At 43.7% G+C, this 25,671-nt stretch overlaps 2 protein-coding genes across 5 annotated transcripts in view; one reads left to right on the top strand and one right to left on the bottom strand.

The window, feature by feature from the left end:
- Positions 1-1,593: 1,593 nt before the first annotated feature.
- sgca (sarcoglycan, alpha) lies at positions 1,594-7,551 on the top strand (the record flags this gene model as incomplete). 3 transcript variants are annotated; one of them, XM_084039541.1, is made up of 11 exons in its annotated part: positions 1,594-1,635; positions 1,830-1,958; positions 2,064-2,215; positions 3,015-3,081; positions 3,168-3,366; positions 3,444-3,612; positions 4,275-4,471; positions 4,739-4,765; positions 5,690-5,872; positions 5,962-5,988; positions 6,072-7,551. In XM_084039541.1, the coding sequence occupies exons 1-11, from the start codon at positions 1,599-1,601 to the stop codon at positions 6,076-6,078; spliced, it is 1,194 nt and encodes a 397-aa protein (XP_083895667.1). In that variant the 5' UTR covers positions 1,594-1,598. The 3 variants fall into 3 exon arrangements, with proteins under 3 accessions (XP_083895667.1, XP_083895665.1, XP_083895666.1); XM_084039539.1 differs by having other exon boundaries at positions 4,275-4,483; XM_084039540.1 differs by lacking the exon at positions 6,072-7,551 and having other exon boundaries at positions 4,275-4,483; positions 5,962-5,992.
- Positions 7,552-7,844: 293 nt separating this feature from the next.
- col1a1b (collagen, type I, alpha 1b) overlaps positions 7,845-25,671 on the bottom strand; it is a 39,104-nt gene continuing 21,277 nt past the window's right edge. The window contains exons 1-51 of one of the 2 annotated variants that reach the window (XM_084039525.1): positions 22,510-22,743; positions 20,953-21,141; positions 20,415-20,434; positions 20,188-20,223; positions 19,413-19,505; positions 19,056-19,127; positions 18,917-18,961; positions 18,752-18,805; positions 18,531-18,584; positions 18,320-18,373; positions 18,162-18,215; positions 18,009-18,062; positions 17,846-17,890; positions 17,677-17,730; positions 17,531-17,575; positions 17,357-17,410; positions 16,604-16,702; positions 16,456-16,500; positions 16,274-16,372; positions 16,109-16,162; positions 15,911-16,018; positions 15,679-15,732; positions 15,454-15,552; positions 15,302-15,355; positions 15,078-15,176; positions 14,925-14,978; positions 14,766-14,819; positions 14,616-14,669; positions 14,453-14,506; positions 14,251-14,295; positions 14,055-14,153; positions 12,966-13,073; positions 12,692-12,799; positions 12,502-12,555; positions 12,303-12,356; positions 12,087-12,194; positions 11,886-11,939; positions 11,713-11,766; positions 11,449-11,610; positions 11,247-11,354; positions 11,009-11,116; positions 10,852-10,905; positions 10,588-10,695; positions 10,442-10,495; positions 10,224-10,331; positions 10,069-10,122; positions 9,512-9,619; positions 9,142-9,427; positions 8,863-9,053; positions 8,524-8,766; positions 7,845-8,397 (exon numbers count right to left, since the gene is read on the bottom strand). In XM_084039525.1, the coding sequence (XP_083895651.1) occupies positions 8,251-8,397; positions 8,524-8,766; positions 8,863-9,053; positions 9,142-9,427; positions 9,512-9,619; positions 10,069-10,122; positions 10,224-10,331; positions 10,442-10,495; positions 10,588-10,695; positions 10,852-10,905; positions 11,009-11,116; positions 11,247-11,354; positions 11,449-11,610; positions 11,713-11,766; positions 11,886-11,939; positions 12,087-12,194; positions 12,303-12,356; positions 12,502-12,555; positions 12,692-12,799; positions 12,966-13,073; positions 14,055-14,153; positions 14,251-14,295; positions 14,453-14,506; positions 14,616-14,669; positions 14,766-14,819; positions 14,925-14,978; positions 15,078-15,176; positions 15,302-15,355; positions 15,454-15,552; positions 15,679-15,732; positions 15,911-16,018; positions 16,109-16,162; positions 16,274-16,372; positions 16,456-16,500; positions 16,604-16,702; positions 17,357-17,410; positions 17,531-17,575; positions 17,677-17,730; positions 17,846-17,890; positions 18,009-18,062; positions 18,162-18,215; positions 18,320-18,373; positions 18,531-18,584; positions 18,752-18,805; positions 18,917-18,961; positions 19,056-19,127; positions 19,413-19,505; positions 20,188-20,223; positions 20,415-20,434; positions 20,953-21,141; positions 22,510-22,591 (4,347 nt within the window). In that variant the 5' untranslated portion in view covers positions 22,592-22,743 and the 3' untranslated portion in view covers positions 7,845-8,250. Of the gene's footprint in view, positions 8,398-8,523; positions 8,767-8,862; positions 9,054-9,141; positions 9,428-9,511; positions 9,620-10,068; positions 10,123-10,223; positions 10,332-10,441; positions 10,496-10,587; positions 10,696-10,851; positions 10,906-11,008; positions 11,117-11,246; positions 11,355-11,448; positions 11,611-11,712; positions 11,767-11,885; positions 11,940-12,086; positions 12,195-12,302; positions 12,357-12,501; positions 12,556-12,691; positions 12,800-12,965; positions 13,074-14,054; positions 14,154-14,250; positions 14,296-14,452; positions 14,507-14,615; positions 14,670-14,765; positions 14,820-14,924; positions 14,979-15,077; positions 15,177-15,301; positions 15,356-15,453; positions 15,553-15,678; positions 15,733-15,910; positions 16,019-16,108; positions 16,163-16,273; positions 16,373-16,455; positions 16,501-16,603; positions 16,703-17,356; positions 17,411-17,530; positions 17,576-17,676; positions 17,731-17,845; positions 17,891-18,008; positions 18,063-18,161; positions 18,216-18,319; positions 18,374-18,530; positions 18,585-18,751; positions 18,806-18,916; positions 18,962-19,055; positions 19,128-19,412; positions 19,506-20,187; positions 20,224-20,414; positions 20,435-20,952; positions 21,142-22,509; positions 22,744-25,671 lie in introns of those variants that run through there. The other variant, XM_084039526.1, reaches the window with a different exon arrangement.

Raw genomic sequence — 25,671 nt, 5'->3', positions numbered from 1 at the left:
TGAACATTTGAAAACGTTATCTTAAAATATGGAAAAGGGTAAAAAGGGTTAACAATTTCGCTAAAAGTTAGTGGAAAACATTTTGAAGTAACCCTAAGATAAACAGTTGGAATTTGTAGCTACAAAATAATAATTATTACATATTAAATACCACTGGATGTTTGGTTAAGGAGTAGGCTAACGGTTAGCTAGCAGGAGATTACCTGAGTTCATCTGGAAAAAGTTGTGGGAGTGACGTTAATTATGTCTTAATTAATGAATATAGTTTTTCATATAACAACACAATATTCCACGAGGATAATTATACACACAAAAATCTAATCTACAAAAACCCTGTAGCCAGAATGTTGGGTGAAAATTAAAACTCGTATAAAATAGCCAAAAAAACTGTAGACACCTGAATGTCAAATATCGAAGGTGATCTGTGTGGCTGTCAGAGAAAAAGACTAGCATTAGGACCCAGTGAGAACTCACTCACGTCAAACCGTCGCGGCCAATGACACATCCGTTATGTTGCTTCCTGCATTCTGCATCTGTATTCATAAGGACGGAGTAGCCTACACATTATCAGACAGACAAAGCAGTTCCCTTTTTGGGTTTGAAACTACTCACCTCACACACACACACACACACACACACACACACACACACACACAGAGAGAGACACACACAAAATGGGTTGGGGGTAATTTATCCACAAGGTCACAACACAGCCATGCAACAATATGAGAGACTTATTTTCCACAATACTTTTATGGTATTGCCTGAAAAGACCCAAGTGCTGTCAAACAGGATGAACATCCTTTAAGTGAGGCGGTAGTGACATCTAGCTTGCTTTCACATGCAGTTACACACACCTTGTTGCTGAATTAGTGGAAAAATCTAATTGATTTAAAGGCTGTACATTACTTTATTTTTTTCAGTAAAAGAAGTAAAGACTCTTAATATGTAAATTTAAAAAAATTGCAAACAGTTGAATCAAATATTGCAACTTGCTAAATGAGTCACTTATCTGCGATGTTGCACCTGAATATATTTGTAGTTCATGCATTTCTTCATTTCCCTGTGTAGGATAAAAACATTATTTTAACCTTGATACATGATCAATATTGGTATTTAATTCAGTTTAATTCATAACAGTTGTGTGTAAAACAAAAAATAAACAAGAACAAAAAAATAGTTACACATTTTCTTTGTCAATAAAAAAAGTTTAAAATACTGCCATACACGTATTAATAAATAATAATGGCATTATTCATAAGAAAGGTATGGATTATTATAGGTGAGTGGTGGAAGAAGCACTCAGGACAGACGTTTAAAAGTTTAAAGTAGCAGTAGATGGAAATATTCAAGTACCTCAAAATTATACTTGAGTAATTGAATGATGTACTTAGTTGCTCTACTTATATAAAAGTTATGCCTGAAGTAACGAAGTATAGGATTTGATATCACCATATCCCTCATTACTCGACACTCACACATTCACAGACGGCTGCCCGGATGTTATGAGGTGAGCGAGGCAGAAATAGATGTGACATGTGTTGTGCTGTGACCAAGCCCCTCTCCGCTTGGCTCTGTCAATCACAGGTCAAAACAAGATGGCAGGCTGCGGGAGCTGGCTCTTCTTTTTAACAGGCGAGTTTATTCCTGAAATAAATTAGCTTCACGTATTATGACGACGCTGGAAAGCTTGTTTTCAGTATCAGTTTCCAGCTGATCGTGGGACTTCGATATCAGGGGGTTTGGTGTCTTATTTAAATGTCAAATTGAAGGTTTTGTTTGACAATTCAGATAAACCTTGGTGTTTTATTTGTCACACTTCTACACAGTGTGTGCTGTCAGTTTGTTTGCGGCCAATGCAGAGATCAAAGTGACTATTCCTGTGGGGAAGATATTTACGTACGAGCTGCAGAGAGAGACTTTCCAGAATGACTTTGAGCCTTTGTCTAAACTTTACGGTAAGAATCCTATCAATTCACTCTTTTGTCATGATTTGCAAAAATTACAAGATATAGATGTTCTGAATATATGTGTGCATCTTTTTTTCTTCCTCTTTGCAAAAGCTGGGCGATTGTACGACGACCCTATGATTTTTAAGTGCAACCGGCAGAATTTCCCAGACCTCCCAGAGTGGCTGCGCTCCACCCAGAGGCATCCCTACGATAATGGCTTCCTGTACGGCACGCCGACGTCTCCAGGAAAAAGTATCATTGAGGTATGAAGTGAGTCTATTCCATTACACATCTCTGACCACATTTAACCTTTCTTCTTTGTAGATGAGGGGTCAAACAAAGTTCAGATTAGTGAAGGCAAATCTGCAAAATATGCAGCTGTCTAGTATGTTCTGCTGTTCAGACCCTCAGACACAATGTCTGGGTTTTTCTCTAACGCTTTCATTTTGAACCAACGTTAGGAATTCAAGATGAAACGTGTCTTTGAAGAAGAAGAGATAAGTGGCAGTTTTATCTCAAACTGAATGTAGTGGAAACATGACCACAGAGCACAGCTCTACGACTGATTCAAAACACTCCTTATCTTAACCTAAGGGTTTTTCTCTCCGTTTAGCACCTTACCCCACACGTGCCATTTCCAGGACAAACTCGGCTATGAGTAGGACTTCTCTGTTTTGCCAATTTATGAAGTTTAAAGCAAACCAATACATTAAAAAAAACAGCGTCCATAAAAATGTGCAGTTCTACGTTAGTATATATAAATATAGTTTCATGATTTATACACACAAATACAGCAGAAACACGTATGAAATAAAACTATTGTCTCATGATATTTAATTACAGTTATGTTAGTGTAATATAACTCGCTCAGTGTATTCACTTATGAATAGGTAGGCTCGGCATTATGGGAAATGTAGGAATTTGAATGCAGAAGGTTGGTTGACCCAAAGAAAAATAATGAATTTGAAGCAAATATCTCCTTCAATGCATCAAACCTCACAAATAAACAGGGAAATAATATGATAACTGATAACTAGCGTCTAATTCGTTTTTTTCTGACAGATCTACGCCATCAACAAACGGAGCTACGAAGTGGCCAGACACATCCTCGTGATCAAGGTCACAGCCGGTACATGTGATCTATTTAAATGACGTCACAAATGCGTATGCCAAATGTCAAATCTGCGATAATAACACGGCTGCTGTCACTCACAGAGAAGATGCTGCCCTATCAAGCGGAGTTCTTCATCAAGCTGAGGGAGATTGAGAAGGTGCTGCCCTCTTCTGTTCAGGGCGAGATAAAGCAGGATTTACAGAAGATGTGGGACACGGAGGCCTTGGAAATTGTCAATATTACTAACGCCCTGGACCGCGGCGGCAGAGTCCCCCTCCCCCTAGCGGGACACTTTGAAGGGTAAACAAAGAGATGTGAGATACTCTGATGTCAACTCTGGAATAACTGTGTGTTTATGAGCGTTGGATTTGCGTCAGTGTGTATGTGAAGGTGGGGTCGGAGCAGTATTTCTCAGATTGTCTCCTGAGGGTGATGACAGCGGAGCATCAAAAGCAGTGCGAGGCGGGGGACAAGGTCAAGGTCCCCGGAGGATGTAACTTCTGCAGCATTCCCAGCAACTGTATCACCTGGTGCAAGACGGAGCTGGTGAGGCCTAAAGAAACACACATATGGGAGACATTTGAATCTGTATGAGCAATGCAGCTGCAGTAACTTATTTGTAAAAAGTCATTCTCGTTAATTACTATGGGTGAAGATTTCTTAAAATGTATTTACATTTTTGTTTTCCTCATTTTTGTTTTTACTACGTCATACTTTCTGCTTTAGAAAATCCATCCAAAAAGTAAGATTTTCAGATTTTCAGATTTTAGAATTTCTACAGGCTTGAAGATGTGAATCTTTCAAATATTTCACAAGGAAAAAAGCAAATAATAGAGACAACCCTGATGGCAGTAAACAGTGAAATTATGTGCTGCAGAACTGTAGTTTTATTCTTCTTATTCTGTTAATCATCTCACAACCATATTTGTCTTGTGAACCACTGGAGGCGTCAATTTATTGTCACTTTTATTGTTGATTGATCTATTGGTCTGTAAAACACCAGACAGCAAAGAAAACTGCCCTTTAAATATCAGAATATATCCAAATAACAATCTAAAACCAAACGATATTCACTTCACTGTCATGTGAGACCAAGAAACGCAGCAAATTCTCATATTTGAACAACTGAACGTTTGACACTTTTGCTTGAAGAGCTCAACAACCTGTCCACACGAATCACCTCCACGTTTCCCGTCTTTTCCCTGCAGATTGATCTGACGAAGCGTGAGCCGGCTCCACCTGCTCCCACGGTCGGTTCAGGGATCCTGGAGGACGGCGGCGACTTCAACCCTCCCGAGTCTCCCCCGAGCAGAGACTATTTCCCGGACTACATCGTGACGGTGATCGTGCCGCTGATCCTCGCCATCGTCCTGTGTCTCCTGCTGGCCTGCATCATGTTTGGCAGGCGAGAGGGAGTGTATGCATCCGTCTTATATCCACTGATTAAAAATGAGAGCTGCAGTGATGTGATAAAGGGTCAGTTCACCCCAAATCACAAAAAAAACATCCCCACCCCCACTTACGTGGACGTTCATGTAGCCACTGCGTTGGCTTCCAGTTTGGGCTGAGAAGGAAGTGATTTGGGTGAACTGAACCTTTAAGCAAACTACTTGAGTGTTCTGATCCCGATCAACTGTGATGGAAGTGATGCTTTTTTCTTTTTTCTTCACAGCGCGAAAAGGAATGCAAGAACAAACGAGTAAGTACATTTGCTGTTCACTGTACATTTACTCTGCTGTGTCACTTTGAGGTACTTTGTACTTCACTTGAGTATTCTCACTTTATACTACTTTCCACTTCGTTCGACCCTTCGTGTCAGGTGACAACCATGCATCTCCAGCTGCAGTGATTTTTAATCAAACTGCAGGATGATGTGTTCCTGTATGTGTTGAGAGAATCCTCGTGCTTGTTAATCCAAAATTACTATTTTTTTAAACAGCATCAGCTGTTAAACACTTCATCGGGTTTTTTTTCTGAGCTCATGGGAAGTGGACTTTTGAGAGTGTTTCTAGCAGGACAGCGACGCTACAAACACTTGATGATCTTATAGAACGTGAAGCATCACTGTACATTAGGCAAGGCCATTTTTTTTGTATAGCCCCTTTCAACAACAGGGCAATTCAAAGTGCTTTACATAAAACATTAAAAGCATTGGAGAAAAAAAAAGCATTAAAACAAGCCAATAATAAAATAAAGTTTAAAATTAAAAAAAAAAAAAAGAATATCAAGGAATAGAAATTACAGTGCAGTATAAGAAGTTCATAGATAGTATTGTTTACTGAAAGGCAGCGGCAAACAGAAAAGCCTTCAGTCCTGATTTAAAAGAGCTGAGATTTGCTGCAGACCTGCAGCTTTCTGGAAGTTGGTTCCAGATATGTGGTACATTAAGCTGCCCAACAGTATAGAGCAGTAAGATGCAACAGTAATGTCAATCCGGGTACATTTGGCTGACATATTCTTCATTAATGAGGACTTGTAGTGGCGTACGTTCACAGTGTTGTTAGGACGTGTGCGCTACGTGTTGCATGCAGGCCTGCCACCCAAAAGTATTGTTCCCATACAAACCGCCTGCGCTGTGACCTGTTTGGCATATTTCCAACTGCTTTAAAACCTTTCGTCGCAGAATTCAGCTGTACCACCACCACACCATTCACGGTGACACCGATGAGCTGAGGAACATGGCGAGAGATCGCAGGGCTCCTCCTCCACCTCTGTCCACGCTGCCCATGTTCAACAGCCGGACCAGCGCCAGGGCGCCGCCGCTGCGGTCCGACAGCCCGAGCATCCCCCTCATCATGGCCCAGCAGTAAGGCCCCCACCCGCCATCACACATCACAACTTTACTATTATACTCATTATCATTATGACTGATGACTCTCTTTCTTTTACTCAAAGTGACCCTTACAGCGACACACTGCCCAGGTAAACCCACTGCAACACTTCTATATATCTAATATTTGTTCTATGATTATTATGGATGAACCATGTTGTTTGTTTTTCTGCAGGAAATGAGAAGAACGATGGATACTATACACTTGAGTGTCATTCATACGGTCTGTGGTTCTATATTTGCAGTGGGAAATGTTACATTTGATTGTTTTCTCATTTAGATGCAATTATTGTATTATTATATATTATATAATTAAATAAAGCGTGTGTAGTTTGTCAAGATGTAATTAGCTGTTTGTGATCACCAAAACCTAACGTGTCAAAGGTTTCCCAATGGAGTAACACGTGTTGCTTTAAAACAGAACCATCCAATTACCAATGCAGTTGGTTGTTATAAGACAGACTTTAAGAACCTATCTTTTAAAGCTTTTCTTTTTTTTTTTACGGACTTGAGCTTGAGCATCTATTTTCTTGACATTTTCCTAAATCTTATGATATGATTGATTGTGATCATTTACCTCTTCAGAAACATTTTAAGAGAGGAAAATCAGACCAGGATGCTTTAAAGGGTCACAATTATTATTTTCTCAGATTATTTTTGCTGTTAATTGAAACCTGAACAGGTCAAACCACCAGAGAGCAGTGCAGCAGCCGTTCTCTGATTCCTCTACATTCAGCGTTGAACTTCCCTTTAAAGGCAGCTGTTGTTGCACCAGACTTCCAGAGGGGGTCGCTGGTGCTTCTTCATCTGTTTTGGGTCCAACACGCATCTTGGTCGTTTGGTCTGAGTGATTGTGCTGTGACCACAGGTCTGAGTAGCACTATGCTGCCTGCTCCATTTGTGTAGTACAAGTGTGTTAGCTCACATTTGTAAAGGAATTTAAAGGCAGATTAAAAAAGTTATTGATGATGGAAATCCAGGTTGAATGATTTGTATTGGCCTTGTTTTCACTGAGTGCAACTGTTGTGGAACAGTTGATTCCTCAACTCTATTTTAACTCTATTTTAATGCAACATGCCTCTCTCTCTCTTTATCTCTTTATCTCTCTTTCTCTGAACATGTGCGATGCAGCTTCCATGCATAGAGCCCCCCCCAACTCTAACACCTGATTTCAGTTTCACAACAGTTGCTAAACAGGACAGTGAAAACTCAGCCAGTAGAGTAGACCACTTCACATGCTTTATTTCAGCACCCAAAAAATAATTAAAAACATCTCAATTTATTATACATGTACAAAATAAGTACAGAATCTCTGTTTTTAAACCATGAAAGTGGGTCCGCTTCAAATTCTTTTTTAAGAAACCCTTCGCGAAAAGACATCAACAAACAACATAAACAACAGGGTGGGAGATGTGTGCTGTTTTTCTTTTTAGTGAAGATGAGGGCAAACAGACAGAGGGATCAACACTGAACAAATGTGCATGGAAATGATATGGAACCAGAGTCACTTGCTTTTATCCACAAAGACATGATTGCATGCATTATATCTGCAGTGATCACCTTTTCAGAACACTTAAGAAGAAAACAATTGCCCTGCATAGACAACGAGACAAGTCAATTTAGTAGCACCAAAGGTTCTGCAGGCATTAGTGGCAATAATTACAGTATGACAGTGAGAGTTTCACTGTCAAACACCAATCACTGGACCTTGTTGAAATGGTAATAGCACCTTTGAATGTTTTTGATTTCCCCACAATAAACTTGTGTAAAATAAACCCTTTTTTCCTTTAAGAAAAAAAAATGCCGTGGTTGACTTCTTGTAATGAGGTAGCCATCTACATCTCGTAATGAAGCTGAGCTTCATTGTTTTTTGCTGGTCTTTTGTCTGAGCAAGTTTCAGATGTTTTTCTTTCTCTCTCTCAAGAATTTACAACAAGAAGACACTTCACACTTTTTACAATTTATTTAACACCAGAAAAATGGTACACATCACTTGTTGTTTTCAATGTCCTTCCGCAGTGGTAGAAAATGTGACCTGTGTGTTTCGTTGTGCATCTTTTTTTTCTCAATCTCCAGGGGAAAATTTTACACAAGCATATATTATTTTCTTGTTGCCAGTGGAAACAAAAGATTCTTTTTAAAGTGTCCTTGTGGTCGGGTTTTTTTTTGGTGGAAGTAGCAGTCCCAAAAAAAAACTTCTCATGATTGGAAAAACACAAACATCGTCTTCCATGGAGTGGTTTTAAGCATGTGGACCAATGGCGGCCGAATGAGTTTTGAATGCATAGAAAAAGGATTTAGAGATGACTGCTAGAAAAAAAAACAACAATGTCATGTCCATATTTCTTTTCTTTTTACAAGAAGCAGACGGGGCCAACTTCAACGCCAAATTCCTGATCAGGTGCACCAACATCCATAGGAGCAATGTCAATGATGGGCAGGCGGGATGTTTTTGATGTCTTGTAGTCGATGACTGTCTTGGCCCATGTGCCAGTGTGTGACTGCGGTGAGGAGGGGAAAGGAGGAAAGAGTCAGAAAATGCTCAAGAAAGCGAGTCGCCATTTGCGCCTCTAAAGGAAGATGTTTTATGTGGAAATGTATGCAAGTTGAAGAGAGAGAGCACTCACCGTGCAGCCATCCTCGCTGACGCTGTATGTGAAGCGGCTGTTGCCCTCGGCTCTGATCTCGACGTCGTTGGATCCCTGGAGAAGCAGGGCCTTCTTCAGGTTGCCGGTGGCGGAGTCCATGTAGGCGATGCTGTTCTTGCAGTGGTATGTCATGTTCTGAGAGGCCTGGTTGGACATCAGGCGCATGAAGGTCATCTGGATGTTGACATCCTCGGTATCAGCTCCTTCGCTGCCATACTGGAACTGCGTGGCGGAGGGAGGAGAAGGGTGCATGGGTTTCATATTCTCAGGGTCTTGACAGTTCATGAGGATTTTTCGGGTGTTCTTTCGAGTTCTTACCTGGAATCCACCGGTCATGGACTCGCTGAACCAGACGTGCTTCTTCTCTCTGATGTTCTTGCTGAGGTACCAGTTCTTCATGGGGACGCTGCTCTCGCTGGGGTAGATGCAAGTCTCGCCAGTCTCCATGTTGCAGTGGACCTTGATGGCATCCAGAGGGGATCCCTGGTTGGGGTCAACCCAGTACAAGTCTGTAAACAGAGGAACATAAAGCGTTTTAAACCGGAGCTCGTCCTCATCTTCATCTACAAGCTGCAGCAGGTCTCTGATGTTACTCACCGCTCTTCAACTCGGGGTGGGCCATCTTCAGATCGCGGCACATGCGGACTGGGCTCTTCTGGGTACCGTCGGGGCTGCGGATCTTCTCGACCTTCTGAGTCAGGGTCTTGAGGGTGGTGTCGACCTCCATGTCGCGATCGCGCATCATGTCGGGGTCGTCAGCGCGGTAGTGTCCGCCACCACGGTAGGGATCGGGTGCCTTCTCCTGAATAGGCTGGCTGATGAAGTCCATTCCACTGCCGGGAGGTCCAGGGGGTCCAGCGGGTCCAGCGGGTCCGGGAGGACCCTGTTTTGTGACACCATGGGTTTACAAACTGCAGACACACTGAACATATTTGCTGAAAACAGAGAAGGTCATAGTGAAACTTACAGAAGGTCCCATCTCTCCGTTGCGTCCGCGAGGTCCAGGGGGTCCGATGGGTCCGGGCAGACCGTTCATGCCATCCTTACCAGGGGAACCATTAGATCCAGAAGGTCCCTATGGAGCAAAGGCCACATGATCACTTAATGAGTGAAAACATTGATTGATAAGAGTTTGGAAAACTATAGAAACTAAACATAAAAACTAATATTTAAAGGTAGTTTCCACTCATTTATTTACCTACAATTTATTCTTCTTCTTCGTATTATTATTATTATTATTATTATTATTATTATTATTATTATTATTATTATTATTATTATTATGTTTTTCCTTGCCATTTCCCCTCACATGAAAAACTGCTTGTGGAATGATATACCATGTGCTGGCATGTTCTTTATCTTGTGTATTCATATTGTATGATGCAATTATGTTGTACTTTGGAAAACAAAGTACAGATATGGATTCAATTAGTATGATGACAATTGCTATTTTACCAAGTACTCGATTGGAAGTGAATCCATTTTGTGTGTGTAAACAACGACTCGTAAAACCGATGTCCTTACTCTGGGTCCAGCAGGTCCGGAGGATCCAGCGGGTCCTCTCTCTCCAACGGTTCCCTAGAGGCAGATTTGAATATCAAACATTTTACAATTCTGCATTTAAGAAAGAATGATTGAATGTAAAGTGGTGGAAGTTTGATGCTCGCTGCTCCACTTACAGAAGTTCCGGGCAGACCCTGCATTCCGGTGAATCCTCTGTGTCCCTTGTGTCCTCTGTCTCCGGCCTCGCCAGCCTCTCCTCTGTCTCCCTTTGCACCAGCAGGGCCCTGAATGGCCGCAACAGAAGGTCAATATGCCATCTCACGTTCACATGCTCACGAGTCAAAATATGTCAAAAATTCTGCTTTTATATGTTGTTATGTAATAACGAACGTACAGCAGGTCCACGGACACCAGCAGGGCCAGCAGGTCCGGCATTACCAGCAGCACCCTAAAGGGAAGAAAGTGACGATCGGATCAAAAGTTCACAGCGAGTTCCCAGATGTTGTTACATTTCTGAAGATAAGCAAAAAGATGTCTTACAGACTCTCCACGGTCACCGGACTTGCCAGAGGGGCCAGCAGCTCCGGGGGCTCCAGGAGCACCAGGAGGTCCAGGGGGTCCAGAATTACCACTCTCACCACGGTCTCCCTAAAGGGTGGCAAACCTCGAGTAAGACAATGCTAGGCAGCTAAAGGCTAATTTTGTGTTTCTGTTGGGGAGCTTTGCTGGACTAAAGAAAAAATGACCAAAAAGGAAACACAGCGGAAGGTTGAGAATGATGGAGAACTAGAGGAGGAGGTTTACCTTGGGGCCACTAGCTCCGTCACGACCAGAGGCACCATCCTGACCAACAGATCCCTGTAGGAGAGCAGCGAGGATGGATAAGCATCACAACAGTGCATCATTAACCACTGAATGTTTGTGTTTGAGACCCTATACAAGTTCTCTACAGGCCTCATACCTCACGACCAGGCTCTCCATTAGCACCAGACAGTCCAGGGGGTCCAGCAGGTCCGGGGGGTCCACGTCCTCCAAGAAGGCCAGAAGGTCCCTGCTTTCCAGGCTCACCCTGAAGGAAAAACAGGTGACCATTTCAAAGAATGCAAATGTTTTATATTAAAAATCCTATTGGTTGGATGAGACAGAATATCTCATTAGATATTTGCAAATTCAGCAGATAGGTCGCGATGAATACTCACAGAAGTTCCAGGCAGACCGGAGTAACCACGCTCTCCACGCTGTCCAGGGAGACCTACAACACCACGGGTTCCAACAACACCTTGGGGTCCGGGAATACCAGAGGTACCCTGCACAGAAGGACACGGTTACCAGGCAAGTAATAGAGAAGACGGTGTCACTATGGGACATTCAGAGCTGCAAAACAAGCCAACAGTAACTCACTGGGGCTCCATCAGAGCCAGGAGATCCCTTCTCTCCAGCGGGTCCTACAAGACCAGAAGCACCAGTCTCACCGGGGCGACCAGCGGGACCAGTCTCACCACGGGCTCCTCTAGCTCCATCTTTGCCAACGGGTCCACCGGGTCCAGGGGGTCCACCAGCTCCCTGAGACATTTCAGGATTCAGGTCAGTGTATGAAGGCCATGATGACGTACAAACACTTTGTGTCGGTTATTAACTGCTGCTTGTGGGCTAGATGAAACTTACAGGAGGGCCAGGGGGTCCAACTCTGCCGGCAGGTCCAGGGAATCCAGTAGCACCCTACACACACACACACACACACACACACAAAGAGACAACAGAGATGGTACATGGCTTTAAACAGCATCACAGAGTGTCATCTCATTCTCCAAAATCTCACACTTTGTTGGGGTACTTACAGGGGGTCCAGCACCACCGCGGGCACCTTTAGCTCCAGATGGACCACTAGGTCCCTGTTGAAAAAAAACAACAACAAGGAAGCACATTAATAAATAAATAATAAATGATCATAAATAATTGAACAAAATTGGAATACATATAACTATATCAAAAGATTTCATTTCATAACATCCATGCATTTGTGTGACATGCGGGTCTACCTGAGGTCCAGCACCACCAACAGGTCCGGCTGGTCCAGGAGCACCAGCATCTCCCTTGGGTCCGGAGTCACCAGTCTCTCCCTTGGCACCAGGCTGACCATCAGCACCCTGAGGTCGGAGGGGAGGAGGGCAAAAACGGTCCAGCATTAATCATCAACTGCACCATATATTGTAACATTAATGAAATCATCAACATCTAATGTGTGAGATTCTTACAGGAGGTCCAGCAAATCCAGCAGGTCCAGAGGGTCCAGTCTCTCCACGGGCGCCCTGTTGAAGTTATCGAGAGCTTTAGTGGAAAGGCGTCATGATATTTTACACAATATGGTTTCTCGTACTGGAGATGCAAATGCAATAAAAACATGTTTTAAAAAGTGCATCCTGTGTTTTCTAGACCTCAATGAGGTGTACTTACAGGGGCACCACGAGGACCGCTGGGTCCAGCAACTCCGACGGCACCAGCCTCACCCTAAACCCGGAGGTGAAGAAGAAGGACGGGTCAGCAGTGGTCCGAAACACTCACATCCTACAATGCTGGAGATGGATCCAGCATAGATCATGAACCTGGATCACTAGTGTGTGTAGGTCATAAAACCTGGTCTCACCTTCTCACCCTGAGCACCATGGGGTCCTGGGACTCCGATAGCACCAGTCATACCACGAGCGCCATCTTTGCCAGCAGCACCATCGCCTCCCTTGATTCCAGCATCACCCTGAAGAGAGAAACTTGATTAAACTCTCTTCTAATAACAAAAACAAGAACCCAAATACGTTTCAACGTTTGTCCAATAACCAGTACCACCTTTCTTATAAACAGTAATACTTATTTTCATATTTGCATGCCCATATAGTAAGATCCATGATTCACGAGAGACTTACTCTCTCTCCCTTGGCACCGGGGAGACCAGAAGCTCCACGCTCGCCAGGCATTCCCTGCATACCAGTGGTTCCCATACCGCCGGGGGCACCAGCAGCACCAGCCTCTCCCTACACACACACACACACACGTAAACAAATACACACATTATTATTAATATTCCATCAGCTGCAAGGGAACCATCCGCTGACATGTGCAGCACACAGTGGTCCAACAGTGTCGGATGAATGTGCACACAGTTTCATGTTGGTTTTTATTTACTGAAGCTGAGAAAACAATTCAAATCCATGATCACAGTTTCATTTGGGGAGCGTTACTGTTTTTTCTGATGGTTTTTAAAAGCATCCTGACCAGACTAAAATGGTTGGTTACTGAAATGTAAAAGATGCTTCTCACGATGGAAAATGATGGAGAACATGGTGATAAGAGGATGAGGACAGGAGAGTGCGATGTGTGATTATCAATATGAAAGAACAAAGTCGTCAGTTGATGAATTTGTAAGATGGATGCTGGATTCTTTCTTTTTTTCCCCCTGACTATCAAGGCTACAAATGTGTATGAAAGTAGCATTTGGAGAATATCCGAAAGACAGCGTGCAGTAGACCACATGGGCCGCATGTAATGACATCATCGATCAGGTGACACTTTCCAGCATGTGGAAATCGTTCATACGTCGACATTTAAATGCCTATCCTTATCCAAGATTTGTGGAATTCAAAGATTAAAAGCTTGGGATAAGGAGGCGCTACGGGAGATGTATTCAACAAAATTATTGATCGAATATGTTGATAAATTTATTTTAACTTATTTATAAATAAGTTTTATGCAGTGTTATCATGCATATCGCACAGGTGCTTTATTCTATTATTCCAATTTTTCATGACGTTGCCAATTAATTTATTCCTAATATGTGGGACTATTTATTGAGTTACAGATTTCCTCTATTTTCATTTTACACAATCCTAAAATAATAACAACAACTCCCGTTTTTTGTGTGATTAATCCTTGTACTGTCTATGATTATATATTGGTATCTTTTTACACTTGTTATTGACATTATGTGCCTTTTGTTCTCCTTTTGTTCAGCCTACCTTGGCTCCATCGTTACCACCAGGGCCGGGAGCACCACGGGCTCCAGTTGGGCCGCCCATGCCGTTACCGCCACGCTCGCCGGGGAAACCTCTGTCGCCCTAATGGAGAGAAGGGACACACGGGGGTCATGACCAGTTCAGCTGAAAGGCCAGAAACTGTGTTTACCATGGACAAGGAAAAGCAGGATTAACTCACTCTTGGTCCAGATGGGCCGGAGGGTCCAACCTCGCCAGCAGCACCCTGAACAAAAAAGAGGAAGAGGGGAGGAGGAGGATTTCATTAAAGGATCTCCCACGAGAAACCAGGAAGGTGGAATGTGGGGAAATTGACACAAAAGTACAGCATTTTATGTGTGTTTGGCAACCCAGAAACAAGATTGGCCGTTTGGGACTCTTACCTGTTCGCCGGGCTTGCCAGTCTCACCAGTAGCGCCTTGGGGTCCAGGAAGACCCTGCACACAGAGGAAAGGTGGAAGATGTTTCGTGTTAACAAGTGGCACCACTCAGAGTCTCATCGACTCTAAAACAAAAAGACTAAAACCAAAAGACTCTAAAACCCACCTGGAATCCAGCAGATCCAGCAGGTCCCTGCTCTCCCTTCTCTCCAGCTGGGCCCTGAAGAGAGAGGTAAACTCATTGATGAGAAACCTTGCAAACTGTAACACTGTCATGCTTTAGTTTTGGGCGAGAGGTTCAAGAAAAGATACGTACGGCAACTCCAGAGGGTCCAGGAGCGCCAACATCACCGTCTTTGCCGGGAGCACCCTTATAACAAACACAGCACCCAAACCAGTTAGAACTGCTCTTTTTTTTTGCATTTTCATTTTGAAAAAATGTTTTGGATTTGTAAAGTTTTTAAGAAATACTTACAAGAGGGCCAGTAGCACCGCCGGGACCTCTCTCGCCAGGCTTACCAGACTCACCCTGATAAAAAACAAAGACCACATAGATTTTTACTTTCACGGATCCCCTGAAGTGCGCCTTGTCAGAAAGATCTATTTCTTGTAGGGGCGGTCAACTCACACCGACTCCCTTGGGTCCGGGGAATCCCATGACTCCAGGCTGTCCTCTGGCTCCAGTAGAGCCAGCAGGTCCAGCACGTCCGTCTTGTCCAGCAGGACCCTAAAGATAAGAAGACAGGAGAATACTAAAAAAAATACCCTACTATCTAGGTGAAATGGTTTGTTTACAAGCTGCATTAAACAAATGTTCAACTATAAAACCATTTTTGCCAGAAAAAAACGTACAGATGGTCCAGATTTTCCTTCGGCACCAGAGCTTCCTGGGCTACCAGTCATACCCTGTGAGGGAAAGGCCGCTCAGTTAGTATGAAGACAAACAAGAGAGTCATATATTGTGTACAAAAGGAGATCCGGAAGCAATATGTTGCAGAACTCACCTTGGATCCGGGTGCGCCAGGAGCGCCTGTGCTTCCAGCCTCACCAGTGGCTCCCTGAGCTCCCAATTGGCCAGGGGCACCACGCTCGCCGGGGGCTCCCTGTCATACAAGTGGGGAAGAGTCAGGTGAAGTTTGACGTACAAATACATGCTTAGCTTGTGACTGTTTGTTTTTCTGATGTTGCCGAATAAGGTGAGGATACATTCTGTGGATGGAATGACTCACCTTGCCGCCAGCAGCTCCATCAGCACCAGGGAAACCACGAGAACCAGGACCACCCTAAAAAGGAACACACCGTCCGACCATGTCAGTACATGTGGGGTCAAACGCTCAAACTTGGGGGCTGAATCCCCCTGGGAATTTAACATACTGTAAATATGCCGAAGGCTTTCTAAGAGCGCCGAGTAGCATGCTGAGAAAGCGTTGGTTGTTCATATGAAAGTGGAAAGGAACGTACGCGCTCTCCAGGAGGTCCGCGGGCTCCAGCACCACCGGGCTCTCCACGTCCTCCTCTCTTGCCTTCCTCACCAGAGTTGCCGGGAAGTCCCTGAACTCCAGCGGGGCCCTTGAAAAGAAAACAAAGGTCATTAGAAACACTAATTCCTTAAAATCCCACGGAAGGGTCAATTGGTGTTGTGTACATTTTGAAACTTACAGGCTCTCCCTTGCTACCAGGCTCTCCCTTAGGACCAGTGGCACCATGATCACCCTGTTGGAGGAAGACACATTATATCTAACAGTCCTCACAATATCGCATACATCCAATGGTAACCACTGTATCATGATATGTATTGGGAGATTCTTGCCCAGCCCTACTCACATTGTTACCCTTGGGACCAGGGGCACCGACAGCTCCCTGAGCTCCAGCAGGACCGCGAGAGCCGGGGAAACCGGCAGCACCAGAAATACCAACAGCACCCTATGGGATCAGAGATTCAGGGTGTCAGCACGCTTCAGGATTCAGGAAGTTGCACAAGTGTGATCAGTGAGTTTGATACTTACAGTAGAACCCTTGGCACCGGCGGAGCCATCACTTCCAGGGGCACCCTGTGTAGAGAGAAGGGGAATGAAATGTGTTTAGCACTGTATCGCATTTAGCATTTAGCATTTGTGCTTGATTTGATATTGCTAAGTCCAGACATCTACTCACAGCGGCTCCAGCGGCTCCAGAAGGTCCTGGGTTACCAGGCTCTCCACGGGCTCCCTGGGGTCCCTCATTTCCACGGCCTCCAGCGGGACCGGTCTCTCCCTGTGAAGAGGAGAGAAGCAGCAATGTGTAAGAAATCTGCACCTTGAATATTGTAAGTTTGTCACAAATAGTCGACACCAAACCTGATTAAAGATGCAACTATATCACATCTTAAAGATACTTAGAAAGTCTGTAAATCTGTTGTCCTTGTTTAATGTTACGAGTAGAAGCTGATTTTAGGGTGTTAATCTTAAACTGTAGATATCTAGATAGTTAATGAATTCTGCTGTTGTCACAGTCCTGCTTCTGAAGATCACCCATGTTACAGGATATCAACATAGAGGCGAGGGGTCTGCTACGGGAGGTCTGCTGATGCCATCTGGTGGCTACAGTGCTCACCTGGGATATTCACTATTCAGTTGGCATTTTCAGACCATGCTGGTTTCGTGGAGAGATAATAGATATAGGGTGACGGGGCCTAATCGTGGCTGTTAACATGAACCAGGTGGACACTGAGACAGCTTGTCAGGTGGATTTCAAATAATGTGCCTGGCTGTAACGCCCTTCATGTGAGGGACCAAGAACTGGCTGCAATTTTAACATACAAAATAAAATAAAGACATTGAAAGTTGTGAAATAGTAACGAGCGGTGCTGGACCAGCAAGCCCACTCATATTGGATTTTTTTTTTTAAATGCATTGGGAGACGACTTACCTTAGCACCAGCACCACCGGGGAATCCAGGGGAACCAGCAGGTCCAGTGGGTCCCTGAAAGAAGATACAGGATGTGAGCAGACATCCACAAAGACACCCGTGTATGTGTGATTTGATCTAACATACATTTCCATGTGGGAGTATGGAACCCGGGTAAAAAGAATAAATACTTACAGGGGGTCCACCAGGTCCAGCGTTGCCGTCGTTACCACGAGCACCCTGCAGAGGAAGGGGAGGTTAGAATTCAAGTGATTTGCAGGACTCATATTTGTAATCATGGATTGAAATCATATTATTATCAAAGCATAGCAAGTGCTTACAGAAGGTCCAGGAGCTCCAGGGCGACCTCTCTCGCCAGGAAGACCACGAGCTCCCTAGAAAAGACAAAAAAAAAACAAATCATTAATAGCTTGACATTTTGCTCCTGTTTGTAGGACGTGAACCTCCGAGGGATGTCAATAAATCCAATGAGACGAGACAAGAACATACCATGGCGCCGGGGATGCCGTTCTCACCAGATGCACCAGTCTCTCCCTGTAGACAGAACACAGCAGGACGAATGAGCAATGAGGCATTTGCTGCTTCAAACTTGAAATGTTTGCTTCAGTTTCATGGTTTGGTTGGAGAACCATGAACTGTCCTGCTGTCCTACCTTGGGGCCGGCAGGGCCAGCATCTCCCTTGGATCCATCCAGACCGCTGAATCCCTGGGCACAAAACCAATCAGGGTCAGCCACCGCTCACCACAACATCCCAGCATTGGAAAAAGGCAAATTGTGTGTTTTTAAACGCTCATCCAAACTCACTCTGTGTCCCTTGATGCCGGGGAGTCCGGGGGTTCCGGGGAATCCACGAGCACCCTGCAGGAGGAAATCAAGAGATGCATTAGCACCCCACACATGACAGCTATAATGAACATGGGCTGACTATCTCCTGACCTTTGCCCTGAATGGGCATCACTCACCTGAGGGCCAGCGGCTCCACGCTCACCGGGGCGACCAGCTTTGCCGGGCTCACCCTATGGGAGACAAACAGAGAGGAGGTTAGCGCGTGCTGGTCAAACTGTGAATTTCATCCTTCACAAGGTCAATAAATGACAGAGTGAGATGTGTGATGTCGGTAATACCCGAATATAAAGGCACAACAGACAGGGATGAAAACAACCGATCACTTACATCATCTCCGTTCTTTCCCAGGGGGCCAGCAGGACCACGGGGACCCATGGCACCCTAAAGACCACGACAGAATAATAGATTAGCAACACATTAAAGTTGAATGGGAATATTCACTATGGAGAGGGGGTGAGGGGTAATGTGTCACTGACAAAATGTGTGTCAGTGGGTCAGTAATAAGGAAGTAATAAAAATAAAAAAACAAGTATCATTTTTATACTCACAGATGCTCCGGGCTCACCGGGCTCTCCAGCGGGGCCAGTGAATCCCTGAGGACCCTGATAGACAGCAAGAACAACAGTGTGTCACTTTTATGCATGTATTTAAGATGCAACGTCACGTATCTGATCCATGATAAGTAGCTAGATAGGGGGGGGGGGGGTACTTACAGAGGAGCCAGGGGGTCCAGGAACACCACGAGGACCCATAGGACCCTGTTGATGAAGATGACACAAAAGCCTGATCAGATTGCCTTTTATTATTCAGTCTAAACAGGAAGGTTAGCAAACAAAGCCACAGCCTTCATACCATTGGGCCGGGGACAGGTGGGCCGCCGCTGGATTTGGAGTGGTCAACATAGCTCATCTGAGGAGAGAAGTTCTGTTGGGGAGAAGACAAAGAGAGAAGTTAGTCACTGAGATTTGGAGAAACAACAACTCCAGAATAAAGATTTGTGTTGCAGCAAAGGAGTCATAACTGTGATCCTTTAACATCAAAGCTCTGTGTATCAAAGACTGAATCGACCTGAGGACCAGGCCTGCCCTCGCACTGCTGGACTTAATACGGAGCAGGTTTATCATGGCTTGAATTAGAGATCCTGGGTTTTTTTAAGACGTGTCTCATTTAGAAACACAATCCTGGATACTGCGGTTCGGAAACACTTACTCCGCCAAGGCCAGGGGGGCCAGGGGGGCCGGGAGGGCCGGGAAGACCGGGCTGTCCATCAAATCCATCGTTGCCAGGAGGACCGACGGGACCCTGCAGAAAAAGTAGCATTCTTTACTCATGATTTCATGTTGTCATGTGTGAGTCATTCTAAACCTGCCCTGCAGGAATGGTTACAGCTAACGGCTCCACCACAGTAGGTTGGACTTTTCTACGGATGATTATCTATATCGACAAACTGTACACTGTAATAAATATAAACTGTACCTAAAAAATGGAAGTGTAGCAATGTTGCATTTCAATCGCACACGTTTGGAAAAAAAAGTTGAAAAATGAGTTCCTATTGTTACTTTATATTCACTTAACATTACTCTATAATTTTACAAACCAAGTGACCTTTCAACTTTCGATGACCTGATGACCTTGTGACCTAATTATCAAACGTCATCAGCGACAGTTACTGTATGTCACAGCAGCTTTTCCAGCCTTCAGATGAGTTTGTAGCAACTCGCTGTGTTCATTGTCTCCTCTTTAGTCAGTAATTAATCAAATGTCAAACTTTATTAAGACTGAAAAATAAAATGAAAGTAAACCTAATCAACCGCATGCAGCAACAGTGCATGCTTCAAGTCAAACTGATATATTAACCAACACAATGCGAAACACTGATGTGCATTTAGCTTCTCTCTGATAGATGAATAATCATGAATATCAATAAAGTAAAAGTTGAACAGAAGGATAGAAACAGGCTCATGTATTATGAGAGTAAACCCACCTGGTCTCCGTTGGGGCCCACGCTTCCCTGTTGTGTCTATGGATAGAAAGAAAAAATGGCGTTAGGCTATGTTCTAGACATAAAAACATACAAATGCATCAACTAGAATAGAAGTAGACATCATGGCAAAGTAAACTAAATCATGCCAGCATCTCCAAATCAGAGACTGATATTAAGTTTGGGGTCTTGTATACATTTAAATATAAAACAGTTAAAGGGCCAAGTACCTCATCAATTCCAGGGGGTCCTACAGAATCAACAGAGAAAAAAAGAAAATGTCAACACCTCTTGAACATTTATGAGTGACACACATTTGTAACTTTTTTACAAAATAAAGTATGTTAAAGGTGGCGGGTCCAGGCTGGGGAGTCGGGGCTGATTACAGCGTTTCATAGAAACAAACACACATTCAACTGATTGTAAATGTCTCCTGTAGTGGAACACGGAGGTATAATGGTATACATGTTGTATAGGGAGACGTGTGTTGCACCTGGCAGTGTCACTGCACAGGTAGGTGATGGGAAATTACATGTGAACTTCGCCAAAGAGCAGGTAAAAAAAAATCCAATGCTTATTGGAAACGAAATGAACAAAACAAAAAAAAGGGTAAATCCAAAGCGATTATTTCCCGAATGGAAATCCTCACGAGGGGCAAGGCAGGCCCAGTGAGCCCCAGGGGGGTGGTCGCAGGATGGGCGCTAGGTGGCGCCACACAGAAGCTAATTGAACCAGAGTATTTGGTGAGGAGGGATGAAGGTGAAGTACCATCGGGACAGATGGGGCAGCACTCTCCGTCTGGGATGATGGGATCGGCGCAGTCGGACGTGTCCTCGCAGATCACCTCGTCGCACATGACGGTGCCGCTGTCGCAGACGCAGATCTGGCAGGGTTCTGGTTTCCATACATCCTTGTCGTTGTACAACTGTCCGTCTAATGTGCAGCTGCCGAATGTGCCTGAGAGGAGACATAAAGCGCACGGTGAGTTCGACCATCACATCATCAGGGAAGGGACTTCGGTGTTTTCGCTACAATGCGCGTCATATTGGATCCAGATGTGTCCAAAGGCTCAAATCTGACACCAGAATCTGCCTGCAAAGCAACATAATATTCTCTGACTTTGTAAAAAGATAGATTCACATCCGTCCTTCAAAGTGTCATTCTGGCTGATCAACGCTGCGTCGAGATGCGCCAAAGTCGCAGAAACTGGCTTTGAAGGAGTGGAGCGCTTTTTAAAATCAGCTGTTTAGCGACTGATTTGTGAGCAGAAATATAACTTCTAATAATAGAATGAGTATGACATCAGTTTCCATCTACGGACTGTATCACTTATGTGGACCTGGAAACAATATAGCCAAAAAGTCACGACCCAACATTTGTGATTTCTAGTTGAATTGAATTTGTTCTCCTAAAAGCAACTACGAGTGGAAAGTTGCACTGCGCCTGATCACATTTCAGGCTGCTGATGTGTGGTTGGCCTTGTAGGTGGGAGGACCGAAGTGAGGAGGGGGGCTGCACAGTTCCAGTGTTTGCCACAGAGTGGCGCTGTTAACCAACAAAACCAGATCTTCCGCACCCTTCTCTGCGCGGTGATTAATTGATGTCTAGACTTTTTTTTAACTGTCGACGTCAGGCTTAGGTAATTTTTCCATTGTCCCCTTTTCCCCAGCTATCCAAACTAAGTTTTAGACAATCTGGATAAAAATGTTTTAAACTGAGTCGTGGAGATTTAGTGCAAACGTTTAACGTCAAAACATCTAAAACAAAAAAGCAAAGTTTCCACTTCATCGGTTTGGTTGAACAAACGTTGTCAGCTCACAGTTGATGCGTTCATGTTAAAACCATTGAGGAAAAATCCAACTTGTAGAATCTACAGACATTGGCACGTTGGATGCACATTTGATGCAATCTGGGGGGAAACTCCTACACAGATTACACGCAATTAAGATTTCTTCATGTGGATTTGCCATTTCTACTCTATTCATGCTTGTGCTCTATCTCGGCTCTCTTTGAACTCAATGTCCTGTCACTGCGCATCAGAGAGCGGCTGCGCCCCTCAGCGCTGCGCTCCAGCGCACGGACGCACAGTGAGCGTGTATCTGCACGTCGGCGAGAGCAGCAAACTAAAGAAAAGTGACATAAACTCCTATTCGCTTCCAGATTTCATCCCTACTCTCTCCACCCAAATCCAAACGCCTCAATGCGCAACACCGTTCGCCAGCTCTGCGCCCTGGAGTCACGCAGAGGACGTTCAGCATCCTCGCGGCTCTCCGCACCCTGAAGGTGCCACAGTTCCAAAACCAACTCAAAGAAAGAGATACTTACTGTCATCCTCGCCTTGACCTCTCGCCAAAAGCACCGCTGCGCTGAGCAGCAGCGCTAACCGAATATCCACAAAGCTGAACATGTCTAAATATTAGACATGTAGATTCTTTGCGACAAAGGGGGAATCCTTTTTTTCTCCTCAGACACCACTCATACAGGGTAGGGTCCGGTGTGTGTAACTCCAAGTCCAGACCCTAGCAGAAACTCCCTACTGCCCAAACAAATGACTTAGCTTGGCTTTTATATGCCAAAACTTTTGGGGAGGTCCTGCGCGCACCAGACAACTTACATGTTCAAGTCACAGAGTCCCTCCTTCATCGGGGAGAGGGGCCGTCTTTAAACATGTCAAACAAGTTCACGTTGCAGCTCAAACGTGGACGATGAGCCCACTCGTCATTTACGCGCCGGCTCGCCGCCGTTCAGTCGTGTTTCAGTTTTCATCTCCTGCGTCTCTGTGGACTTTCTTATTGTGGCTTTTCTTGGGGACTGTTTTGTCCTCCAACCTGAGACATTCTGTGGCTGAGCTGATTCTTCATCGCCTGGACACGTGGATGATTTTTATTTGTAGGCAGATCATTTGCAGAACAAGCCACTTGCAGTTTAGCCTTCATTAGGGCCCCAATGTGTTAAGGATAGGATATATGCTGAGCAGCTGCAGACTGGATTGATTTCAGTTGTTTCTTTAAAGAAGAAGGAATGGGCTCAGAAGGGTGTCTTTCAGATTACACACAGAGAGAAAACCAGAGAGAGATGTTTGTAGATGATGTGTGCAGAACCAAACGATATTCTTTGTACAGCTTATTAAGAGCTTCTGTCCTTTACATACATTATTGAGAGGGAATCATACTCATGTTATTAGGCCTATAGGTATTAAAACTATGAAGTTCATTATTTTTTCTTTTAATTTTGGGCCTCAAGCACCTACAAGGAACTGCAGTTAAATGTATGAATGATGAAAGAAAACTTTTAACACACACACACACACACACACACACACACACACACCTGCAGCCCAGTCACAGGTTTGATGTGTTTCAAGGAAAAGGAATTGCTAACCCGAAGTCAATATGAAATGTTAACATTTGCCCCTTAATTTGGATGCATGTGAACCCTTTCTCTAGCAGTCACCCCTTCTAACGATACTAATAATAGTTCTTCTATCTTTGTTGCCACAAAAAAAAAGTAGCCTCATAGCAATCCAGAACCAAGAACACATTTTAAAACACGTACAGCAACCTGTGTTAAAAAAATCCACCTTTTCCAAAAGAGGCATGGCCATCCCATGATGTTAGAGATGGGGAGGGAGGGAGGGAGGGAGGGAAGAAAATCTGGCAGATCCACAAAGCAGTCTGGTTGCACTGTGGACACGTTGCAGCTTCTACAACTGCAGTATGACCCAAGTTGACCTTGAATATACTCTCCGATGTTGTCTTCATCTTTCTCCGGCAGTCATTCGTGGAACCCAAAAGAACATCACCTTGTTTTCAGCAGTGGACATTTATCACAAACACAAAAGCATGTTAGACCGATGATCCAGAAGTAACAATCAAATCATGGGATTGCCTTTTTTACTGCTTGTGAGCACAAAGGTTCAGGGGAATCTTTTTATAGTGAAATAAACCTTGTGTTCATTTGGAGGAAATAAAACAAAGAGATTATAAAATAAAGTGCCCCTACAGTATGACTTCTCCCTGTGATCATAAACACATGATCTTGAAATGAGAGTTATCCTGCATTCCACTTACTTGGGAAATTGTAAGTTGAAGCTTGCGTTCCAATGCAAGAAGTTAGAGAATGTGACGGCGTTCGCTCCAGTCAGGTTGATAACAACACATTAATGCCAGTATTCCCATGCAAAAGCCGTAGCACGGAGAGAAGTCGGACAGAACTGTACGACTGATTTAATGACACCAGAGTGACAGCATATTGCTACTGCTTTTTTTTATTATTGTTGATTCACAGTCAACAGTAAAAAAGCATCCCATGGAACCTTATTTCAGAAAAATATGCAGCGAAAGATAAGTCAAGAAAGTTGAGTTTGTCGTAGGATTTAATTTGTGTGAAACCGCTCAGTTAACTAGCTCAGCTAAACTAGTATTAGCTAAACTACTTCATGCTAGCTGGATTAACAAACCATAAAAATGTGTGAAATATATGTCTGAAATGATCATAACTATCAAGCTAATTTCAGTGTAACTATTTAAAGGGAAAGGTAGCGATGCAATAGGAAAAAAACACAAGTAGGCCCAGTATTCAGTTCTATACTAGCTTCCCACTTGCTAATGTTGCTACATAACCTTCTCGCTAAGAATTCATCATAGCAACAAGTAGAAGTAGGCTAACTTTTCCCAAACAATCATAACTTATCATCGGAAGCTACCCGACATATCCAGAAACATCAAAGAACGCAAAGATCACTCTGATCAACAAAAAAATAAAAAAGAGGGAAAATGTATGAAATGGTCATACCTGGCAAAGAAGCAAAACAGAAACTATTTGAAAGAAAATATAAAGATACAATGAAAATTAAAACATAAAAAACATAAATAATAGCCTAATTGTCGATAGAGGGTACATCTACATTATAGCTTGATATTAGTTAGTACGTATAAGCTAGTATGAACTATACTACCAATGAGTAGAAGTTAAATGATTGTGTTTTATGAGTGTAAAGATTTTAAAATATCCAAAACATCTTCACAAGGCTCACTGATGGAAGCATTTTATAGCTATCATGCTAGCTACGGTACAACAAAAGAAAGAAGAACAAAAGAATCAAAACTGTAACAGAAAATTAAATTGAATGTTAATACCTAACCAATAAAACAACAATAATAGTAGATAGCCTAGAGGTTGGTAGCTACATGCTAGCTTTATATTAGCTAGTAGGAATCCAAATTATCATGACTAAATAATTGATGCAGCAATATATCCCAAAACATATCCATAAAGCTCATTCTGATGTTTATTTTCACATTTCATGTAATCTTAGTTTTCAGAAATAACCTGGTGGTTCTTCGGCTGCAGGGAAAATGAATAGTTTTGTGTGCGCATAGTGATTTTGTTTGCACTAAGCAGGTTTTTAAAGCGTCTGTTCCTCACCAAATGAAAGCAGGACGTCTGCTCCAACACCTGCCGAACAGACAGACAGCTGTCAGTCTC

This window comes from Eutrigla gurnardus (assembly GCF_963514095.1).
Source record: "Eutrigla gurnardus genome assembly, chromosome: 22".
Taxonomy (NCBI): Eukaryota; Metazoa; Chordata; class Actinopteri; order Perciformes; family Triglidae; genus Eutrigla; species Eutrigla gurnardus.
This window is presented reverse-complemented; position numbering and strand designations above follow the sequence as displayed.